This window comes from Orbicella franksi, chromosome 8 (assembly GCF_964199315.1).
Source record: "Orbicella franksi chromosome 8, jaOrbFran1.1, whole genome shotgun sequence".
Classification (NCBI taxonomy): Eukaryota; Metazoa; Cnidaria; class Anthozoa; order Scleractinia; family Merulinidae; genus Orbicella; species Orbicella franksi.
The window spans coordinates 830,212-853,904 of record NC_138152.1 but is presented as its reverse complement, the minus strand read 5'-3'; the positions used below and the strand labels follow the sequence as shown (position 1 = coordinate 853,904).

Here is a 23,693-nt window from a genome sequence, read left to right as displayed (position 1 = left end):
TCCATTTTCCAAAATTATAAAAAACTTTGCAAGTAAAGTCTGTCCGAAGCGAAGCTTTGTGTTAGTCACGTGTGCTATTATGTTACATAAGCAATCGGAATAACATGGTGTCAACTGAAACTGTCTTGTTTCCTTAGGAAATGTTGAAAAAAAGCAGAACACTGCCTGTCAGTTGCTCATTCATTAAGAGACTTATGCTGTGTTTACGCTTGAGCATTTTATCGAGGTATTGGAGTTAACTTACATAGGTAAATATTTTGTGCGTGTGAACGCCAACTAATTCCACGGAAAACGCCGCCCGAGAAAATAGAAAGTTAACAAATTATTTAGTACTATTTAACCCTCAGGCATGGTTAAGGTCAGTAACCAAGGTTGAGATGACAGATATACCCGCTTGCGGTCGCATAGTATTTCACATCCCGTGGTGACCAGATTGCGTCAGTCTCATTCGATCACGTTTTCATTGTTTCCACGTTTTTTACCTAACTATCAATCTGGTCTCCTTCTTTGCCAAATCCGGACCAACCACTAGGACAATGTAATCAACGAAATTTCTTGGTTAAAGGGAATTAAACCAGAATTGGTTTCTTGGTTTAACTTGCCATGTTTTTGCATGTCCAGCGTGCATTGTATTTTAAAGAGAAATTGGGCTCGACTTCTTGAGGTGTTGCAAAAGCAAGAGCCGCTGAAATCTTGAGACCTGAGTTTGCAGCTCAAAAACAATAAAATAAAACGTGAGGACTACAACAGCTTTTCTTTTTCTTTGGCCGCAATTCAATTTGATGGTTATCGTGATCGATGACAGATCGGCTATTTAAGCCAGTATAAACACAGTACTAATGTACTATCTTTAACATCTTACAGCTGTACTTCCACTACAAAGGACTTAAATCAACTTCTCTACAATAAATACGAGGTTCGTTGAGGCTACCAAGGCAAACACTCGATAGTTCATTGATAAGTTGGGACCCCGGAAAAAAACCCTGCTGTTGGTTCAAGCTTTCCTTATGCAGTAATTAATGATAATATATAGAGGACTATAGAGGATATTACATGGTTGTGCAGAAATATGAAATTATCTTCGAGTGTGCAAGATACATTTCATATCTCCAAGCCAATAACAAAGTTTTTGACGATTTTCCGTACATCTCCGACTGTTTTCCGAAGATTTCCGAAGATTTTCAAAATGTTGTCCAATCATTTTCCAAACTTTTCCAAACTTTTCCGAAGACTTCCGAAGTTTGCCGAAGATTGCCGAGGAAAATCCAAAGATGTTTCGACTTAATATCGATAACCTTGAATTATTTATTATAATTTATTAATTAATAATTAATAATAATAACAACAGTCTGAAAAAAAATTAAAAAAAAATAAAAATTAAAAAAAAATAAAAATTTACGGGGGTAGCCCATAGGCTGGCCCATGGGCTAGCCCATGGGCCTAGGCCCAGGTTTTGTCCACACCCCCAAATATCACTGCTGAATCGTTAATGAGCATGACCCAATTTTTAGCCATTTTCAGCGACTTGTTTTACAAAAGTGCATCAATTTATTTCCACAGGAAAACGTTTTTCTGATAGTCTTTTACGCTGCCATCAATATCCAGTTTACCTAAAATTGGTATCTTCTGGTAAATCGGAGTAATTGGTCTCACAAAGTCCAAAGAAAATCAGTCTGAAATATATCCCAGCAAATGTTTAGTGAAGGATATCTCCTTATTATGACTCTCTGCGATTGTAATCCATGATTTGCTGAACGATCTGCACATAATAGTTCGTTGGACTGCAAAATAGAATATTTCAGCTGTGACATCGTTATTAACTTATGTAAACATTTCAAACTCGTCAAATCCTTGCCATTATCAAGGCTAAATGTTCTCACAAAAAGTCTATTTTTAATGTGTGGCTGCATGGAAAAACGAAATGGACCCTCAGTGCACTGGTCTTTTTTGCTGTTGGGTAGAAAAAACTACAAGTTAATAGTGAGCAAAGCTTTACCCTACATTTTAAGATTGGGAATTCTGCAAACCCCTTGTTAGACGACAGGAATTAACAATGTTGATATTACTTAGAAGTTTCTTTTGGTTTGGAAAACATTAACTGTTCTTTCGAATCATAAAAATCTCTAAGCAGTGTGGGTGGTGGGTCAGTTTTTCTTCAGTTATTAGCATGCAAACAAGATGGTTGAGGAAAGACGTTAGAGGTGGTGTCTATTTGGTGCAGCTGAATGTAAACAGTTAGGAAACACAGGTTACAACGAATCTTCCCTGGTATCCAGCCTCTGAAAGGATCATAAAGGACAGACGACTGGGATAAACATCTCAAAAAGTGTAATCATCGCTAGGTCAAGATTGCCAGTGGAAATCTTTCTTGCATTTTTTGTTGTCATTTGAATAATTGTCGCAGGTTTGTACAGCATCTTGTTTTCCACTCTGAAACTTTTCCTTTCCACAAAAGTAATTTAATGGTGCTCCTGTCAATATTCACAGCAAAAAACCCTTTAATGCAAGGAAATTACATTCAATCTTTATTTATTTATTTATTAACCTTTTTTTGCTGGCTATGGGTACAAGTAGTACTGAAACCTAATTTCTCTTCTCTTGGAGTGAAAACCTGTCTTCATTTAAAGACAGGTTTTCACTCCATCTTTTGGGACCAGTGTGGCCCCCAGTGTGAGTTTTGTCAATGAGCAGTTGGGAAAAGTTTTTGCTTTGTCCAGGTTGATTGCGAGATTGTTATTAAAACAAAAAAGTGGTCATTGCTTCTAAAGAGTTCTTTGTTAACTGAGTCTACTTTTCTCGCTTTCAATTGTAATTGATTCAGTATGGCACTGATGATCTGGTACTATTGGAGGAAGTTAGTTTTGCATGCGAATTTGTCAGAAAATTATTGGAATGAGAGGTAACTTCCATCATCTTTTCACAGGTCTTTAATGAAAATTACATCTTTTTCTACCCAATTACTGAGATAAACAGTTTTGTTATCCAGGAGAATTACTCTGTTATTAAATAAAACTAACTTCCTCGATCGTACCCATACATTGTTTTTAATTGTTTGAGGAATTCGAGTTTATTCCTGTAAAAGATTGGCAATTGTGGGAGATATTTTGTATCATAATTACATCTCAGGAGAAAGTTTAAGCCCCCCAAATTTCTGAAAAAATCATATGGCACAGTACACCAATTACCAGTCCCCACGGTCGAGAGAGTATTTTCAAGAGTATTTTCAGCGCCTGGTCATTCATGTGTCACACACGCCAATTGCATTGGTGTCGTATCATTTGGCTTTGGCCCTTTTATCTTCTTCGCAGTGTGATACTTGGTTGATTTTGGGTTTCCACGACTGTTTATACACATGGTGTCCTCTGATAACAGTCTTGAAAGATGCTCTGTAATACATCTTGTATTGAACTGGGGAGGCTCTTGCCATTTTTGTTTCTCAGAGTGAAATATTATTCTGCTAAGCACTCAAATCTGACACTGCAATGCTGAAGCACCAGAGAAACCCTATTGACAGGCTTTATTAAATCCAACCAATCACGGCAAGCCATGCACGTCCGGTAAATTTGACCCACTACAGGTGAAGGCTGCAGAATATGAGATAAAAATACCCTCAGCTCGTCGTGTAACATTGTTTCATTGATCAACTTGTCACGCACCAAAAACATTTGTTGTGGGTTAAAGAAAGTTGTTGCGAAAAGTAGAGCAACAAATTTTGGCTTTGTTACCTGTTTTTCATCAAACTTACAACTTGTCATGCAACAAACGTGCTCGTGTTGTGCAACAAGTTGAGGGTTTTTGTATCTCGTATTTCGCCGCCTTAAAATAACTTACCACACACCAAATGATATTTGACTGTTGAGCGTGCTTGGTTAAGAGAATGTCAGACACGAATAAGGAGGCAATTTCCTACAAGTGGAAAACATTGAAGAAATAAAATCTATCATTCAAGAAAGAAGTCATTGCTTATGCTGAAATTAATGGTAATCGACCTGCTTCCAGGCGATTCTCAGTTGATGAAAGGAAAATACAGGAATGGTGAGCTACCAAGAGAAATATCAAAGGTCTTCTTGGGATCACCACCAAAGCAAAGCAGAGAAGCAGACTAGGTGGAGGTGGGAGAAAACCTTCAAGCATAAAACTTGTAGAGGTCATGCTAGAATGGATAGAAAGTAGGCATTCTTGAGGGTTAAGAGTGTCATGTAAGCTCTTAATAAAGAAAACAGAGATAATACATTGTGATATGATAGAAAAAAACCTTCTGGACGGCGACGACTTCAAAGCTTCCAGAGGATGGCTTTGCAGATTTATGAGCGAAATGGGTTGTGACTGAGAAGAAAAACCTTCATCTCTCAGCAAGATCCAGAAAGAATGGTAGCTAAACTTGTATCGTATGTGATCCAGGTTAGAAGGCTACAAGAGAAACACAAGTACAGACCATCTGACATACACTGTAACAGCAATGGATGAAACCTCAGTTTGGTGTGACATGATTTCGGAAACAACTGTTGACACAATGGGAAAAACACTATCACTCTGATATCGACTGGTCACGAAAAAGTGCAAGTATCAATTTGTCTAGCCACAGAGGCTGATTGAACTAAACTGAAACCTATGGTGGTTTTTAAAGGGGGAAGCGAGAAGTTGTGGCTTTGAAACAAGAATTTCAAAATCGTGCAGTTGTTGAAACTTCTGCGAACGGATGGATGGATACTGAGCTAACACAAGTCTGGGTTTACTCTGTTGTTGGAGCATTTGCGTTCAATCAAAGGCTGTTAGCCTGGGATTCCTACGAATGTCACATGGAGGGCAAAATCACCGAGTCATTGAAGTCTATGAAAGTTGACCATGTAATTGTGCCTAGGGGCTGCAAAAAGTACATCCAGGCACCAGGTGTCAGTTGGAATAAGCCTTTTAAGGCTACGTGTACTGAAAAATATGATGAATGGCTGGGAACTGTAGGAATTCACAAAGAAATGGCTGCTGGAAACTTGAGGGCTTCACTGAGGAGGGCCATTATACAGTGGACTCTTGGTGCATGGGCTTAGCTACCAACAGAGGTCATTTAGGATTCTTAATGAAACTGTACTTTAAACCTCCCTGTCGACACTTCATGCGACAATGTTATTCATTGTTTGAAAGACGGCCAGCCATGTAGCACTGGAAAAGCTACGCTTCGTTCACAGCCAGAGATCTTGAGTGAGTCAGCCAATGCAAATCCTTTTGACACTACAGATTCTGATGTAGAAGAAGTGTACCCACCCCCATTGGAGCTTCTAGCTCTGACCAGGAGGAAGACAGTGACATCGAAGATACCAGAAGAAAACATCAAATAAGGACGTGACTACAGGATGTTTAAGTTTGTTGGGTTAGCAAAAGTGCTTGAGGGAAACTGAACTACTTTTAAATGCACAGACAAAGATAAAGTGTATCCTGTGTTAGATCTCATGAACTTTCAGCGACAGTCAGGACATTGACTTCGAGTGAAGTGTCATTGAAAACCTGCAGAAAAGTATTCATGAGGCTGTTATGAAAGCCAAAACTTAGGTTACTGAGCTTCAAGCCTGTAAACCATGAAAAATACTCCTGAAGTAAATTAAATTGTACAATCAAAATGTTTTGTCTTTGTGGTATGAGCCTTTTAAATAAGCACGGCCCTCAAATAAGCGCTACACCGGAGACACAAAAAATAAAATAAGTGCCGCAGCACTTATTCAAGTAAATATGGTATAAGTCGGGGTAAAATGTACTGATCCATTGTTTTATGCCTGTGTCAAAGTTAAACGAATTTAGAGTATCCATTATAGAAAGCCGTTCAAGAGAATCAAAAGCTTTACTAAAATCAAGGGCCACTGCATCTTGATCTGTATTACCAAGAGTCATCGAATGAAATTTTTCCGGTAGGCCATAAGTCCATTATGTTTGAACCAATCCACTGCAATACAGAGTTCATCGTTCAACTTATTGTAAAGAGCTACATGATCACTATCTGAACTGTAAAGCTGCTGATTGTCAGCATAGACATTAAGCTAAACTCTAGTAATGAAATAGGACAGATCATTAAGAAAAGCATTAAATAAGAGAGGTCCAAGGACACTTCCTTGTGATGCGCCTCTCCGATTGAACTCCCATGAAGACACTGCATTGCTGCCTTTGACCCGTTGAAGCCTGCCCTGTAGGTAGTCCTGCAGGAGGAAACAACTCTGTTCATCCACACTATATGCCTGCAACTTACTAATAAGTAGTGAGTGAGGGAGGCTTTCAAAAGCCATAAATAGATCCATAGCTACCATGGCAACAAGTTCACCTTGATCTCGACTCGGCTTCCAGTCCTCTACCAGATGGAGAAGCGTGGTGTGACAGCTATGGTACTTCTTGTATACACACAAGGAATCATCAAGGATGCCACTCTGGAAGTACGGTTTTAATTGCATTGCAGTAACCCTCTCAAAAACATTATTCAAAGCTGGTAGAACAGTCACTGGTGTAAACAGTTCTGTACATGATGTCTTCAGACCCCTAGGGCAGTGAGGTTATCTGACTCCTTGTCCAATGATACTGATGGATATTTGCATTAGGCGATCGCAGTGTTAAAAATAATAAAGAGTGGGAGAGATATGAACTCAGCAGAGAATTTCAATAGTTTAGGGGTGATATTGTCATATTCCTGGTACCTATTAGTTTTCAAGTCTCGCAATATCTGCTCAACCACAATGGAATTACAAAGAGAGAATGACAAGCCTGTCACATGAGACCAGAGCAGGGAATGGTTCTGCTCAGTAGCCTTCACACTGAGATGACTTGCAAAATCCTGACCATACTCATCAAATGTTGGCACCTCAATATAGTATGCAATGTTGACAAAATAGTCATTAAATGTCTCTGCAATACGTGTCTTGTCAGTAATGATTTCTTTGCCCTCCTTCAGAATGATGTTGCTTGCACCTCAGCAAAGTACAAATGTTCCTCTGGAACTTGTAGGCTGAGTAATTTACATCTGAACGGTGTTGCATAAAGGTTTTCTAAAGATGATTACAATGCCTGATTGCTTTTCTCCATGCCTCATTCATAAATGGAACTTGATTGCCTCTTACATGCGCAGATTTCAAAGGTGCGCTAGTCCAGGATGGATGTGTACAAAGATTGAAATGCAGATGTAATGTCGTTGACTTCAAAGCAATTCATAACAGTAATAAAAGGTGCATTGTTTAAATCAGAACAGAAATTGTCGATGTTGAAGTTTTTAAGGCTCCTAAAGTAAATTCTCTGCGATCTGGATCTCGGCACAGAAGCCCACAGAATAGGGGAAACCAGTGCATGATCGCTAATGTGTGGATTACCTACTCCTGCAGGACGTGTGATTTACTATTTGTTATTATGAGATCGAGCAAACTTTCAGATGTTTTGGTTATGTAAGTTGCTTCATGGATGAGATTGTCAAAGTCAAAAATTTCCATAATGTCAGCCAGGTCCCTGCTGTCACTGGATGGTCCATTTAAGTCCAGCATATCACAATTAAAATCACCAAGGCAAAACACACTTTCAAAGTTCATTGTAGGAATCTCAGGAATATTTTGCAGCTCGGGTTGCCATGTAGATTTTTCACTTAAACTTAAACATGGCAATCGATACAAACCAATAACAGTCATCCACGATTTAGCCAGCTTCGCCCTTACTGCTACAGTCTCAATTCCAGTCAAGTTTTCCAGCTTGTTAACCCGCACAAAGGGGATATTGCTGCGAATAAACATTGCTACCCCTCCTCTGCCACGAGTTCTATCACTTTGAAGCATCCAGAAACCATCTACGTAAAATTGGCCATTAGAAAAGACGTCAATCTTTGTCTCTGCAACTACCAACAAGACAAAATAATTCGACTCCAGCCAGTCATATTTCATCAAATTTAAAGCCAGCGATGCTATTCGCATTAATATACTCCATTCTAAAGTTCTTCACATATTGGAGAGCCATTCCCTGGTAGCCTGGTAAAATAGAGATGTCAGTAAAAATATTCTTGGAGCCCACATCAAAGTCGCAAAAGGATGCATTTGTGAAAGGAAGCTGTTAGATGCTTATGCACGTTGGACATAACCAAGAGTAGCTCTTATATTGCTCCAATTCCCTGTATTGCTTGACACTGATCTGCCCACATTTGATATTACACAAACGGGAGCAGGTATTGCAGTTAACAGCCCTGTGAGTGTTCCCAACTGTTCTGTTATACACAGGGCAAATATTATTGCAAGTGGGTCCGGGTGTTGGAATAATATCGCCACATAGACACAAAAACTCATAATTGAATGTGGAGTAACCATTGGTATAGTATCAAATTCTTCTTTTGACAAAATGTGTATGCCGAGGGCACTGGAAGATAAAAGAACCAATATGGCGACCGCACACTTTGATAAGCTTTCCAGATTCAAGTGTTTGTGCATCATTGGCAGCAATCAGGTTTGATCAGAAGCAGCTGGGAAATGACTGAAGCACTTATCTACATACTGTTTTGGTACTATTAGATGCTGAATGAACACCAATAATAACATAAAAAGTACAGAGCAAACTTATGGTCGACCACTCGCCATGCTTCACAAAGTTATGAAGTTATGAAGTTACAAAGTTCGGATTTAAGATTATCATAAGATTGTAAGACTTGGTTAATATCTGGGGAGAAAAAAATCATTACAAATAGTATCATCTAGCTGTTTCAGCTGTTGTCTTATATCCTTTGCGCAGTCCTTGGACACATTCAAATTAGTATTGATAATTTCTTGTTTATTTTACTGCTGTTATTGACAACTATTTGAAAGGTCATAAAGACCGAGATTGTATGTTTGTGATCCATGAACGTAAATTGAATAACATTTTGCATGCAACTTAGTTGCTCTGAACGTTAATTGAGATAGTTTTGAGGAGGCTCATGGAAAGAAAAATCTTGGAGGGAAATTTAAAATTTTCATTAACCCTGCCAAAATGTAGTTGTATCTGTAATAAGATAAATGGGATGGTGGCTCAAGAATATCTACCAAACAAGATGGTTCAACTGATCTGAATGTCATAAATAAAACCATACAATGAAATGGATTGTTATAAAAGAAACAATATTTGTCCAGACAGTAGTGTTGTTATCCTTCTCAAAACTCAGGACCTGAAAAATATAACTTTTTTTCACCATGTGCTTACTGCGGATTGTTTCAATGTGTCTTGTTTACTGTTCTGCGATACAACATAATAGCAGTCGTACGATTCTTTGCTTGTTTTATCAGTATATATCAAATTTATCAAATTTATGTTATACTTAGCTAAGTTTAGTTACAATGGTGCAGGTGCGTTGCGTGATGGTTTCGAATATTTTATATCATTGATCCTTATATTCATTTAATTCTGCTAAATTCAGATGAGTTTTCCAGATCTGAGTTTTTGACACTGAAAAGCCTTTAAATCAGCAAAACACTATCTCAAGATTAGTAGCAAGTGGTCGCAAGACAATTGCGCATGGGGATAATAAAGGAAGGCAATGAAACAAAAACCAAGATGATGCACAAACCTGCAACGATACAAATGACAACAATGAATGCAGGAAAGAACGTGACCTAGCAAAGATTACGTGTATTGAGATGTTTATCCCAGTCATCTGTCCTTTATGATCCTTTCATAGGCCGGATGACAGGGAAGTTTTCTTGTAACCTGTGTTTCCTCTTTGCTGCACAAAATAGACACCACCTCTGATGTCTTTCCTTGACCATCCCGTTTGCATGCTAATGATTGAAGAAAAACTGAACCACCACCCCCACTGCTAGGCGATTTTTCTGATCTGAAAGAAACCAAGGAGAAACCTTTAAATAAGATCGACATTGCAGTCCTGTCATCTGACCTTTGAATCTGTAATGCGTCATGCCTTCTGAAAACAACAAGTCAATGTAAACAAGAGATTTGCAGTAGTCCCAAAATTAATTTTTGTTTCATTTTGTTTTTTCACACAGTGTAACGTTAAAAATAGAATTTTCACAGGAAAATGTACCCTTGATAATGGCAAGGATTTGGCCAGTTTGAAATGTTTGCATAAGTTAATGATGTCACAGCTTAAATATTCTATTTTGTAGTCCAACAAACTATTTTGTGAAGATCTTTCAGCAAATCATGGATAACAATTGCAGAAAGTTAGAATACGGTGATATTTTTCGCTAAACATTTGGTAGGAAATATTTCTGACTAATAATTTTTTTTGGACTTTGCAAGACCACTTACTCTGATTTACCTGTAGATACCAATTTTAACTAAACTGGATATTGATATCAGTGTAAAAGACTATCAGAAAAACATCTTTCTGTGGAAATAAACTGATGCACTTGAAAAATGACTCGCTGAAATGGCTAAAATTTGGGTTTCGCTCATTAACAATTCGATAGTGATATTTGGCACTTCGTGAAAACAGTAGAATTAAAGAATTAAAGCACAAGACTTAAAATATATCTCAGTCAACTAATAAGGGGCCAAATATTATTGCACAAAAATAAGAGTTTCTGGAATTTGTATGAAGTATCTTTCTGACTAATGATTTTTTTTGGACTTTGCAAGACCACTTACTCTGATATCAATGTAAAAGACTATCAGAAAAACATCTTTCTGTGGAAATAAACGGATGCACTTGAAAAATGAGTCGCTGAAATGGCTAAAATTTGGGTTTCGCTCATTAACGATTCGATAGTGATATTTGGCATTTTGTGAAAACAGTAGAATTAAAGCAAAAGACTTAAAATATATCTCAGTCAACTAATAAGGGGCCAAAAATAAGAGTCTCTGGAATTTGTATGAAGTATCTTTTAGGCTCACTAAAAGTTGCCCAAAATTTTGGCCATTTTAGACGGCTTGAGAGGTCAAAATCATGATGTGGTGATATCTCGAAGAAAATCGAATGCCTACCTATATACCTAAATATCATTATTGTTAATTCTTTCGGATAGCTTCTATACTGTGAAAAGATGATGGTAAACGGCCGACCTCGATCTTTTTGGTCCTGCCCGGTTTTCTCTGACAATGACACTTAACCCCCTGAGTGCCCATATGATGTACCCAGGACATCATGACTTTTGTCCCTCAGGTGTCTGTATTTAGCGCTGGGAAAATGTGTACATGTTCCTAGTTTAAGTGAAAAAGCTTATGGCACGAAAGAAGATTTTTACTAGATACCAATTTTCAGTGAAAATGGTGTGGCATACAGCATATGCAGTGGTCAGGCACTCAAAAGGTTAATCAAAGAACAAAAGAGTTTTTTACAAGGCTTGACTATTTAAGCACAATTCTAAAGGATTACATTAAGTTACATGTATTAAAAAGTCTTAGCTAAACATCATCACATACATTTCAGAACGCTCAGTTATAACGGAATTCGCCTTTTACAACATTAATAACTTTGAAAACAATGGAGGTAGATAACAGTTTAACAAAAGACTATCACAGGTAGTAAGTACAGTTTAATGCTTATTACAGTTATGATCCACAACAAAATAGCAGGTGTTTGTTACGGTTAATGAACTGCAACAGTAACCTGTAATGCAGAAATGCAAAACGAACTAAGACAAGTATATCTTGTGAAGTATATATGAAATAATTCGCACCTGTATCACAGAGGTCACGGGTTTGAATCCCATTGAAGCCCTGTTTTTTTTTATCAGGCTTCTTTCTAATTGCTTCAACTGGAAAATTTACTGCGATGATCATTCTTCACTTACAAGTATATCTACATTGTATTTCTATATTTTGTCAGGAAAGCAAATATGTAAAATATATAATAATATGATTTTCTCTCTTTACGCTACAGCGTGAAAGCTGTAGTGGAATGTGCATTGTGATGTTACCGGAAGTGATCTTCACTGTTTTGCCACCACACTACAGCCTAGCCAAACCATATCTTAAAGTCCCTATTCACTTGAAAACGGAAAGACAGTGAGTTTTGAGGAACAAACTTTAAACTTGCCCACATTGACCTTCACAAAATTAACCTAGGCGGAATCGCAGTGTAAGCAAGATCGTAAAATTCTGCCCTCTACCGGAACTAATGATACAATTGAAAAAATCACTTTGTTCCGACTTGCTAAGAGCAGTGTACGTAACGCAGGGGCAAATTACAGCGAAGACTATCGGTGGTCCTCCAGGTGTTTCAAAGGTAGTCAAAGCTCACCCGAACCTTCCCAAGATAGCTGAAAATAATTAGACATTTTCCGAACACTTTGCTAGATCAACCAAACCTTCGTCACTCTGTACCGTTCGATTTAAGGAATGGTTATCATAATCCAGATCATACAGCCCTAAATCCATCTTTCAAAATTATCAGATTAAACGAGACTTACCTGTAAGTTGAAGTTTGATCAAGATTCTATCTTGTCATCAGTCCGGAACGAAGGAGTCACATGAGAAGCGCATGCGCGTTGCTGATCAGTATTCAACGTGAGTGGTGCAGGAGAAAATAGGAACGAAGGACATGGGAGGGGGGTACATAAGGGCATGTGACTCCTTCATTCCGGACTGATGACAAGATAGAATCTTGATCAAACTTCAACTTACAGGTAAGTCTCGTTTAATCTGATAATTCTACCTTGTCATCAGTCTACGTCACTACGGAGTCACATGAGACTTCAAAGTCCTGCATCACGAGCAACTCATAACAGTGAACAAACTTTATTCCCAAACAAGGAAAAAGAAAATACAGTTTCACAGATCAAAGTGTGTCTGGATTCAGCAGCACGGAGCCAAAATTAGCTGAGGCAGTGACGACAGGCTTATCATAAAACTTCACAAAAGTACTAGAATTAGACCACCCTGCACTCTTCATGATGTCTGCTAGGCTTAAACCTTTGGCCTTACAACTGGACGTTGATGCAGCTCTGCTGCTATGAGCAGAGTATTTGTTAATGTCAATCCCGGCTGACTCTAACACTTGCTTAACCCATCTGGAGATGGTATCTTTGGATACCGGTTTAAATGGTTTAACATAACTTATCAGTAACTGTGAGTGCTCCTCTCGCAACTGTTTTGTGCGCTGTAAGTATTCCTTAAGATGCTCAACCACACAAAGTTTCTTGTCACTTTGGAAAGAAATTAAATCAATGGGTGCTAGATGTCGCCCAGGCTTACTCTGTTTCAGTTTCTCACAAATAGTTATTCTGTAGCGGTCATCCATTTCTTGGATGTAATTAACATCAAACTTATGTATAGTCTGTCCACGCTGTCCCGTAGTGAGACAGAGTAACATAGTCAAATTTAGAGTAAGCTGCTTAAGAGATAAGGATCTCAAGGGTGCAGCAGCTCTCAAATAATCTAACACAATATTAACGTCCCAAATTTCAGTATATTTGGGCAAAGCTGGTTTTAACTCAAAAATCCCTTTCATGCAGCAAGCTACTAACGGGTGCTCTCCGAATTTTACTCCGTCTTCCAAAACAAATATTGAAGAGAGCGCAGAACGTGCGGTGTTTACAGCACTGTATCCTAAGCCTGATTTGTAAAGAAAAACGAGAAATTCAATGCCATTTGTTACTCCAGGCTGAAAAACATTGATGCTATTGTCCTGACAGTATTGATTCCATTTGCTAAGGTAAGTGTGGTATTGCTTGGAGGTGCCTTCCCTCCATGAAGCCATTAGCACATCTTTTGCCGCAGGTGATAAAGCATACTTGTTTAGTCCCTCCCTGATAAGTGACACACGAGGAGATTCAGCTTGTGCCAGATTGGATGATTTTCCTTGGGATGGCTTGGCAGCTGGAGTAGGTCTTTCCTGGCTTTTAGATACACTGGTTTCTGTTTGAGTAGCTGGAGAGCTGTTGGGTACCATGGTTGTGTGGGCCAATCTGGCAACACACAAATCCCCTGTGCTCCCTCGGTCATCAACTTGTTCAGCACTGTTGGAATAACACTAAACGGAGGAAAAGCATAAAAATTAAGGTTGGACCAACTCAGGCTAAACGCATCGATGGCAATAGCCTCGGGGTCTGGTCTGTAAGACACATAATCTGGGAACTGGTGATTTATACGAGAGGCAAACAAATCTATATCAGGTTTGAAGTCTAGCCTCTCAAGAGCACAAATTAGTGATGCCTTGTCAAGCCTCCATTCAGATTCTCTTTGGTTTCTTCTGGATTCAAAATCTGCAATAAGATTTTGTTTTCCAGGAATATGTGCAGCACTAAGCCAGATCTTGCGATCCAAACACCACTCCCAGATCTCCTTAGCGACCGAATTGCAAGAATCTGAGTGGCTTGTTCCCATGTGATTAATCACATTAACTGCTGCAGTGTTGTCACACATTATTCTGATATGTGTGTTGCTCTTGTCTTTAGCAAAGGTTTGGAGCCCCAACAAAATAGCCAACATTTCCAGATAGTTGATGTGGTGTTTAGACTCTGCATGGGACCAATTTCCTCCCGAGGACACCCCTGCAGATTCTGCCCCCCAACCCATAAGGGAAGCATCTGTTGTTATTTGATGCTGGGGTTGTGGGTGGTTGATTACATTGTACATGTCTCCCACATGTTGAATCCACCACTGTAATTCAGATTTAGCATGAGGGGACAAAGACATCAAGTCATCAAAGTTACCCTTTGTTCTAATAAGGGCCTGGGATTTATCTTTTTCCAGGTATCGGTAGTAAAGAGCTCCATACATCACCCCAGGGAAGCTAGCAACTATTTTCCCAATAACACTTGCTACTTCCCTAATAGAAGGGGAAGAGTTTTCTAATAACTCAGTACAGACATTTTGTAAACTAGTGGCTTTCTCACTGGTCAGTTGTATTGTCATTTCTACTGAGTCTATTACAAACCCTAGGATAGTAAGCACTTGTGTGGGTATGAAAGTAGACTTCTCTGGATGCACAACCAAGCCTAATTTGTCCAGCAAGACGGTAGTGTCTATAACATTTTGGACACATTTCTCATAGGTTTGCCCTTGCAGGTAAAGGTCATCAAGATGTGCCACAGCTATGTGTCCTTGTTTGTGCAGAGTAGACAGAGGGGGCTTAAGAATTTTAGTGAATATACGGGGAGGACACGACAACCCATTAGGAAGGCAGGTAAATTCATATAACTCCCCCTCCCAGATAAAGCGTAAAAACTTTCGATCTGAAGATCGAATGGGGACAGAGTAATAGGCATCTTTCATGTCAACAGAAGCCATATAACAATTTTGGGTAACTAGTTTTGTTATGGTAGAAAGTGAATCCATTTTAAAATGATAATGACTAACTGACTCATTAAACCTTTTGAGATTTAGTATGAGTCGATAAGTCTCATCCTTCTTCGGACGAAGGAATACATTGGACAAAATTTGCCCAGATACAGGTGACACCTTTGTGATGACACGTTTCTCAAGTAATTTATGCACTTCTTGACAAACAATGGGATATTCATGTTCTGAGAAGATTTGCTTAGATAACTTGTGTTGAACAGGGGTGGCAGTACACTCAATTGCTGCTCCCAACACATCCGATAATAGGATTTTGTCATTAGTAAGGGTCCTCCAAGCTGCAAAATGAGCAGCCACCTGCCCAGCCTGAAATGTATTGCATAACATTTGTAAATAATTCACCAGGTTGGGCAAGAAATTTCCAAAGCCCCTTACCCTGTTCTTTATTTGAAGCAATTGTTCCATTATTTCTTGTCGGTGGTTGGTGATTTTTTCTTGTTGTAGTGCCGGTTTTGGCCTTTCCATAAAAAATCTCTTCTAGGACCTTTAGAATGATGGGCATGTTGTTTTGAACTTTGCTGTTTGCCTTTGAAGAGACCATTCTTAGATGAGGATGTAAAGGAATGGCTAATTTTGCTCGCTTCTTTGGCATCTCGCAATTGCTTCGCCAAGTCGTCCCCAAAAAGGTATTGGCTAGTGATGGGCACTTCAGCCGAGCAAATAGCAGAGTACTCCGCTTTCATTGATGGTTTGATTTCATCTCTTCGCAGCTGGGCCAACTGCGTATTTACATGTCCCAGCATTGCAATGGTGTCAACTTGTTTAGCCATTATTTTGTTGTTTTCTAAACCAGAGGGATTTTGAATAAGCACATTGGTCATTTGTAACGTCGCAAAAGTGATTTTGCGGATAACCTGCTGCAAATTTGAGATCTTCAGGTCTGTTTTCTTTTTCTTGGCATTTAATTGGCTCCATATCTCGGGGTTGACTTTTATACCCTTTATGTCAGAGCAGTTCTGAGGCTGTTTATATTTGTCTGAGAAACTTTTAATTTTGTCAGAAGACAGCTTCTTGCCCCATCGTTTTAGTGCAATATCAGCCAGCTCTTGCTGGATTTTGTCGCCGGTGGCGTCATCCTCGTCAAGGCTGTTAGCAAAGTCTTGAAGGAGCTTTGTCTCCTTGGCGGGAATTTCCCACTCTTTTTGGCCGGTGGCCTTTGAACACTCGGTGAGCATTTTAATGTCATCTGCGTCGTCCAGATCATCACTAGCGTGAAGACTAATATTATCATCTGAGAGACTAGTATGACGCCGTCGTTTGTGGGAGTTTTCTTCAGACTCAGAGTCTGAATTATCCGATACGGCGGATGTTGACTGTCGCTTTAAGCCCTGTGGGCGTTCGTCAGGGACTGGCTTTTCACACAATTTAGCTAAAAGACTAGCCATTTTCCCCATGTTGCTGTTTATGTTATCTAGAGATAACGCAAGATCTCGGTTATTGAGATTAGGTGAATCTACCATGCTTGGAGAGCCGTCGGAGGTGCCCGACGCTTCTGTGTTTTCATTAGACATTTTGGAAAGGAATCGCTCGAGCTGTAGAAGAAAAAGTACAATAAGTATCCAATTTTAGCCTTACCTTCCTCTCCAGGTATGTAAAAGGTGGAAAAACCCGGCGATGGTTTAGATTTGCAAAGATTAAAGGATTAAAAATACTCACAGCGTGAAACTGCCAGCGAAACGCAAAGCACACTGATCAGCAACGCGCATGCGCTTCTCATGTGACTCCGTAGTGACGTAGACTGATGACAAGGTAGAATTGACTGTGGCGTTTTTGATGTAACTAAAAAGAAATCAAAAGACTATTACTCTCTTTTTGTCCGTAAAAAGGCTTGCTTTCCTAATGACGCGAGAAAATTAAAGTGTGAATTTAATTTAACTGATGAGGCACTGAAAAAAGCTTTTTCTCTTCCCCATTCGGTTGCTTTTGAGCCATATGTCAAGGCCTTTCAGTTCAAGATATTGAACTCTATACTCTACACGAATTCCAAATTACACAAAATCGGGTACATTGCAGATTATCTATGTTTTTTCTGCAAATCTGAATCAGAAACAATGCAGCATTTCTTTCATGATTGCTCTTTTTCAATTTTTTTCTGGAAAGATTTCGAAGTATATTACTTATCTTTGACAAAACAGCAGATACATCTTAATTTGAAGAATATATTAATCGGTCTTTTAACACCAGAACTTCCCTTACTTAATTATCTGTTACTTATAGGAAAAATTTATTTATGGGTGTGTAGAAGGAATAAAGAACTTCCAAGTATACGAGGTTTTAAATCTAAATCAAAAGTCAAATTAAAGTATGAGACTGAAAAACACATCTGTACAAAAAATAATTTGGATATGTTTAGGAAGAAGTGGGCAATATGAATACTAGAAGTAGCTGAATAACTTAGAATATGTCAGGCTCAAATAGGTGTGACTTTGCTATGTAAACTGATTCGTAGTGTGTGTACGTGAGTGAGTGTGAATTAGTTTTGTTAAACCGTAAGTCCTTATGTATAGTAAAGTAGTAAAGTACTGTAAGGAAACTCGTGTAAATAGTTTTGTGCATTGCAATAAAAAAATAGATCAACCAAACCCTTCCAAAGGCTTATGAGTATCACCCAATTATTTTTGAACACTTCCGACAATGACCTGAATCCTCCTGAAGAATTGCAAAGATTCTTGAAGATCATCTGAAGAAATTTTACGGATATTTTCAGAAATTTTCTTAGAAATTTGGAATTCCAAGGCCACTACAGCCTGCCTAACCAACTGGTGAATGTGTAGACAAATCAGACTACAGGATTCAGAGAACTCCATCTGTTCCCGCACTGTGAGAAAATGAAACATAAAAGTAGCAATACCTTTTGAACGGTGACTTCTTCAAAGAAGTTTTCTAGTCTTCTTTGATAATCTTCTGCAAGAGAATAAATCACTAAAATATAAACAAGAATACTGACTGATTTTCAAGACACAAAATTTGTTTTACTTACCAGTTAAAAATTTAACCAATCGTGTGGCAATGTCCTCCAGTGAACACGGCCCTTCTTCCAACCTGCCATCTCTAGGGATGTTTAAAGTAAATCATTAGCAACAGTTTTCCACACATATACCACTGAACTAGTGTGAGGTTGATATTGGAGAAATATTGGTCGGGTATTATTTTGCAGGTTTATGGACCAATTGATAGGCAAAAACCATAAACTTGTAAAAAACAGACCGACATTCTCCAATGCGGATCAAACAAGGTGGCTCAATAAAGTATTTATTCTACATCTACATTTAATTAAGTCAGTAAAATCGCAATGGCACTTTGTGGCTAAATAATATGCTAAATCGTTTTAGATCAATCTTCTCATATTAATCTTTTTAATCTGATAAACTAAATTTAGTTTAAATTAATGCACGTTTATGATCCATTTTCGGTAAATGCATGCGCAGAAGACAATCTAATATTTGTGTTTCTCATGTCACTTGTAAACATTTAACTGAATTGGTCTTCCAAACATACTTTCCGCTCACTATGCCAGGTATGGCACATAGAGCAGCAACAAAATCATGCCAACCCTGCCTATTCTTAGCCAGTTTTTCAATTGTGCTCTAGTTGTATTTAAGCTCTCTCAACTCCTCATCCACCGTTCTGCACCATGTTGGTTTTGGGCGTCCTCTTCTATACTTGCCCTCTGGTAGCCATCGCATTGCTATTCTCGCTATTAGTTGTTATCCTTTCAAAAAGCATGCCCAATCCACCATCTCCATCTTCTCTGGCAATAATTGTGCAAATACCCTCATGTTTAGCTTGCCTCAGGAACTTCTCATTAGAGATTTTCCAGGGCTAGAAGATTCTTAGAATCTTCCCGAGATTAGTTGTGTGGAAAGCTGCTGGGCTTGAAAGGTCATGCTCAGTTATTTGCCAGCATTCAGCACTGTAAAGTAGGGTGAACAGCATGCAGCTCTTGTAGATCTTAATCTTCATCTTAATGCTGTAGCTTGCTGACCTCCCCACTTAAGTCCATGAAGGCATTTCTTGCTTTATTCAGCGTGTGTTGTATTTCCAAACAGTATTGTACTGCCATCCTCACAGAGCACACTTCCAAGGTATGTGGACTTGTCCACGTACGGAATATCTTGACCTCTCACCTTGATCATTGCCGGGGAAGAGACATTCACGTTCATGGCTTTCATATTCTTCAAGTAATTGTTAGGCCAACCGGATTGCTGAACATGCTAAGCCAGTTTTTGAGTGTAGAAAAGGGGGTCCATCTTATACCTCTTTTCTGGTCTGTTATTGTACAACGAAGGACCCAGTCAATGGCAATATTAAAAGGCATGCATGACAGGACATCCCTGATGTACACCAGTCTTGACTTCAAACCCTAGATCCCCCTGACCAACACAGCATGTTAAGTTTGAACAGAAGCATTTGATGACCTCAACAATGCGTTGCAAAATGCCATATGCTCTAAGATCTGTCAGAGACTGCCCCTGTGGATGCTATCAAAAGCTTTTTCATAGTCTATGAAATTTATGTACAGCTGCCTATTCCATTCAGTGCATCGCTCTAGTATATTACACAGTGTAAAAATTTGTTCCGTACATCCACTCCCTTTAGCATTTACTTGCCCAAGCTTTGCCCAATGCTTCCTTCTCAATTTGGGCATGGCACTGTTCTGTAGGCCTCATAGCTCTTGAGGCATAAGCGACGGCACCATTGGTCATCATGGTTTTGCAGTAGAACCACTAGGAAGATGCATCTGTGAAGAGTTTTGTCTGACGGCTTGCATCATAGAGAGCAAGGTTAGGGGTGGAAGCGAGGCTGTCTTTGACAAGAAAAGGCCCTCTGCTGAATTTCACCCCATGTCCAGTGGTTCTTGGTGTTCAGGAGATCTCTTAGCAGTTTTGTGAACTCAGCTATATGGGACTGAAATTTGCTCAGCTGATTAACCATTCAAGCAATCTTCTTAGTTCTGATGGGTCTTTAAGGGCTGCAATCTTCGCTATAGCTTGAACTTTCTTGGGACCAACTTGTATGCCCTCAGCATTGATAATGGTGCCTAAAAATTCCACAGATGGTTCGGCGAATTCACACTTTTCCTCATTTAGGGTAAGGTTAGCCTCCCGTAACTTGCACAGAGTTTCTTTTAGATGTTCATTGTGTTCTTTTAACGATTTACTGAAATCAACATCATTGAGCATTGATACTAATGTAGAATATTATTAGCATATTAGCATGGCCACTCCAAAACGTGCTCTCTTCTTCGGGGCAATATTCTTCCTTGTTACTGCTACAATTAACGTCTCTCTATTACCAGTTCATAGCACTACAAGCTGCCCTTCATCTACCACTGATTTTTTTGGAATTTCACCGGAGAAGAACAGCTTTAAGTCCAATTCCTATTTCACCCGACAATCAACAACAATATGGCGGACCAAACGCTTGCTTGTGATAGCAAAGGTTAGAAGAACACAGCGTGCATGTGCATTGTATTGTAACTCTACATTGACTTTTCGACCGTTTCTCAAGCTGATCTTCGACATAGAACTAAATCCTGGTCTGAATGGTTCCTTTAACTGCTCGGTGAAGGCAAATACCAGAAACATCAACAACGTAAAGATTGCTCACCTTAATGTTTGCTCGCTGAAATGCCGGGATCACTTTTTGCTTGTTAAAGAGACTATTTTATCAAACAAATTCGACGTAATAATAAAGTGTATTATCGTTTGTCTCACGATGTAGTCACTTGAGATGTAGATCGTGACGTTTCAACTGCTTACTGCTAGTCTTCTTCGGGCGATAAGGTTGACTGATTGCACGGTATCATTTATATCACAAAGGTCGGCTGTGATTGGTGCATTTCGATCCTCCTATTGTTCCATTATTCCGGCAAGTAGCTGTTCCCTCAGTGGTCCGCTGTTGTACCGTTCTCCTGTTGTTGTGTTTCTTGATCGTGGGTATCCATGCTTCAGGAATTTCAATTCCACTATCCCTGTTGATGTTGTTAGGGTGAAGTCTTATGTGAATAGCTTCCTTGACCCTACGTGTGTACCAGTGAGGATCTCGATCAATAAACTTGACCTCATTCCAGATAGGATAGTGGCCGGTCTCGTGGGTGTGTTCAGAAACGGTGGAGGTCTGGGTTCGGGCGAGTCGTATATCCCTGTCGTGTTCTTTGATCCTCTCCTGCATAGATCTCCCTGTTTCCCCGATGTAGACTTTGCCGCACTCACAGGGAATCCTGTAGACAACACCATCTTGTTTAGCCGGGTTGACGGTGTCCTTTGGTCGCACTAAGTGTGACTGAAGTGTCGTGTCGGACTTAAAGATGGTGCAAATGCCTTGTTGTTCTAGGCAGCGGCGGAGAGACTCCGAAACTCCTTGGACATAAGGTAAAACGGCGGTGGATTTAAATTCCGCAACAGGCTCTCTTCTTGGGGTTGTTCGTGCCTTTGTGATCTTCTGTACAAAAGAGGAGGGATATCCGTTAGAAACAAGGACAGATGACAGATGTTTCTTCTCTCCAGTGATTACTGATGGTTTGGTGACAAGACGTTTAGCCCGGTCGTACAGACACTTCACAATACCGCGCTTTACTGAACGAGGGTGGTGTGAATCATACACTAGGTACTGATCAGTATGTGTTGGTTTCCTGTAGACACTGGTGGTAAGGCGGCCATCAGGTTGTCTGTAAACTGACATGTCAAGAAAGGCAATCTTGTTGTTGTTCTCGATCTCCATGGTGAAACGGATTGATGGTTGTTGACTGTTCAGGTGTTGCAGGAAGACGTCAACTCTATCCCGATCCAGGATGGTGAAAGTATCATCTACGTAGCGTTTCCAGATCTTAGGCTTGCAAGGTGCGGACTCTATTGCTTGTTCTTCAAATATCTCCATGTAGAGATTAGCAATAACCGCGGATACAGGGCTCCCCATGGCTGTGCCGTCTCGTTGTTCGTAAATCGATCCGCTGTACTGGAAGTACGTAGATCTTAATACGAAATTCAAGAGCTCCGCGATTTGAACTGGTGTAAGTGTCGTGCGGTCAGCCAGGCCTGCGTCGTTCTCCATTTTTTGTAGCGTGGCTTGTACGGCACCCTCGATCGGTACGTTGGTAAACAGTGACTCTACGTCAAAAGACACCATGATCTCGTGGTCCTGGATCTCTTCACTGGCGATGGTGGAGGCGAAGTCAGTTGAGTTCTTCACTGTGAAGTTCGAGTTACCTGCAAGAGGAGATAATATGTTAGCCAAGAAAGCAGACAGGTCGTATGCAAAGGTGTTGACACACGACACAATTGGCCTAAGCGGTGTGTTGGCCTTGTGGATCTTCAGCAAACCATAGATCCTAGGTGGTTGTTTGTGTCGAGGTCTGATCTTATTATAAACCGCCTCTGATATGTGTCCACTCCGTTTCAGGGTTAGCAGCTTCTCAGATAGCTTCCAGTTCAAGCGCACCGCAAGTTTGAGAAACTTTTGCGAGAGAAACAGTCTTCTGTTTCTCCTACAACTTTTGTTGACAAAACAAAGTGGGTTATCAACTTGTCATCCAGGACCCTTAACGAAGCTGAGGTGTCCCTACTGAAGAAAGGTCTAAATTTCGCCGTGACTCCTACGAGCGTCCCAGCCACCGAGATCATCGCCAAAATTGAGTCAGCAGTCAGGCCACTAGATGCGGAGCGAGCAGACACAGTCAGGAGATCCATCAACACCATCCTTCAACAGGCACAACCACCCACGCCCAACATCACGAAGGAACAGCAGGTGGCTCTTAAAAGCTTAAAAGAGGACAACTCAATCATGGTCCTTCCGGCCGACAAAGGACGCGCCAGCGTAATCCTGGACGCTGACACATACCTCGAAGATAAAGGATTTTCTCACATTTGGGTTCTGCAGTTGATCCACATCAAAATGGCTGCAGGTTTTGGCTGGACACCGCACTCTTTAGCTTCAGTTTAAGGCAGGCTGTCACAAGATGATGATCACTACCAATGTCAGCCCCTCTCCTCACCTTGACATCCTGAAGGGAGCTCCACCATTTTCCATCGATCAGCAAGTGATTGATTTGATTTACTGTCATTTGGAGAACACCAAGTGATTTTATGGATCTCTCGGTGTGGGAAAAGGGTGCTACCTGTGACCAGATCCTCAATCCTTTCTCTATTTTTGTTGATGATACTAAATCCATTTCCTCCCATCATCCTGTCACTACCTGAGTCATCAGCACCATTTTTGGCATTTAGATCCCCTATGGTGATGATAAGATTTTGCGATGGGACCTGTTCAATCTCTGCCTGGAGGCTAAGGTAGAAGTTGTCTTTCACATCATCTTCACTGTCATTGAACCAGGGTTAGATACTTATACCTTCCCTTCACCATTACCTTTATGGGGTGGCTATTAATAGGCTTTCATTCCAGGAGCGATCTATTTACTCCTTTTTTCGGGGTAATCTCCATGCCCTCATGATCTTGACCAT

At 39.9% G+C, this 23,693-nt stretch overlaps 4 protein-coding genes and 1 long non-coding RNA gene across 6 annotated transcripts in view; 1 reads left to right on the top strand and 4 right to left on the bottom strand.

Annotated features, from left to right (window-relative positions):
- The window catches only part of LOC145496232 (uncharacterized), a 448,310-nt gene that overhangs the window by 193,440 nt on the left and 231,177 nt on the right, over positions 1 to 23,693 (bottom strand). The gene's annotated exons all lie outside the window — the stretch shown is intronic.
- LOC145496256 (uncharacterized) overlaps positions 1 to 23,693 on the bottom strand; it is a 192,459-nt gene that overhangs the window by 88,659 nt on the left and 80,107 nt on the right. The window lies entirely within an intron of this gene.
- Positions 1 to 23,693, top strand: part of LOC145496263 (uncharacterized) — a 427,898-nt gene that overhangs the window by 332,262 nt on the left and 71,943 nt on the right. The gene's annotated exons all lie outside the window — the stretch shown is intronic.
- Positions 13,821 to 16,987, bottom strand: LOC145495059 (uncharacterized). 2 transcript variants are annotated; one of them, XM_081474636.1, is made up of 3 exons: positions 16,891 to 16,987; positions 15,610 to 16,766; positions 13,821 to 13,906 (listed from the first exon to the last, which is right to left on the bottom strand). In XM_081474636.1, exon 2 carries the CDS (start codon positions 16,743 to 16,745, stop codon positions 15,639 to 15,641), a length of 1,107 nt encoding a protein of 368 aa, XP_081330762.1. In that variant the 5' UTR covers positions 16,746 to 16,766; positions 16,891 to 16,987; the 3' UTR covers positions 13,821 to 13,906; positions 15,610 to 15,638. The 2 variants fall into 2 exon arrangements, with proteins under 2 accessions (XP_081330762.1, XP_081330761.1); XM_081474635.1 differs by having other exon boundaries at positions 15,610 to 16,987.
- LOC145496221 (uncharacterized) overlaps positions 18,604 to 23,693 on the bottom strand; it is a 28,342-nt gene continuing 23,252 nt past the window's right edge. The window contains exon 2 of the mRNA XM_081475907.1: positions 18,604 to 22,186. Within this exon, the coding sequence (XP_081332033.1) occupies positions 21,049 to 22,152 (1,104 nt within the window). The 5' untranslated portion in view covers positions 22,153 to 22,186 and the 3' untranslated portion in view covers positions 18,604 to 21,048. The remainder of the gene's footprint in view (positions 22,187 to 23,693) is intronic.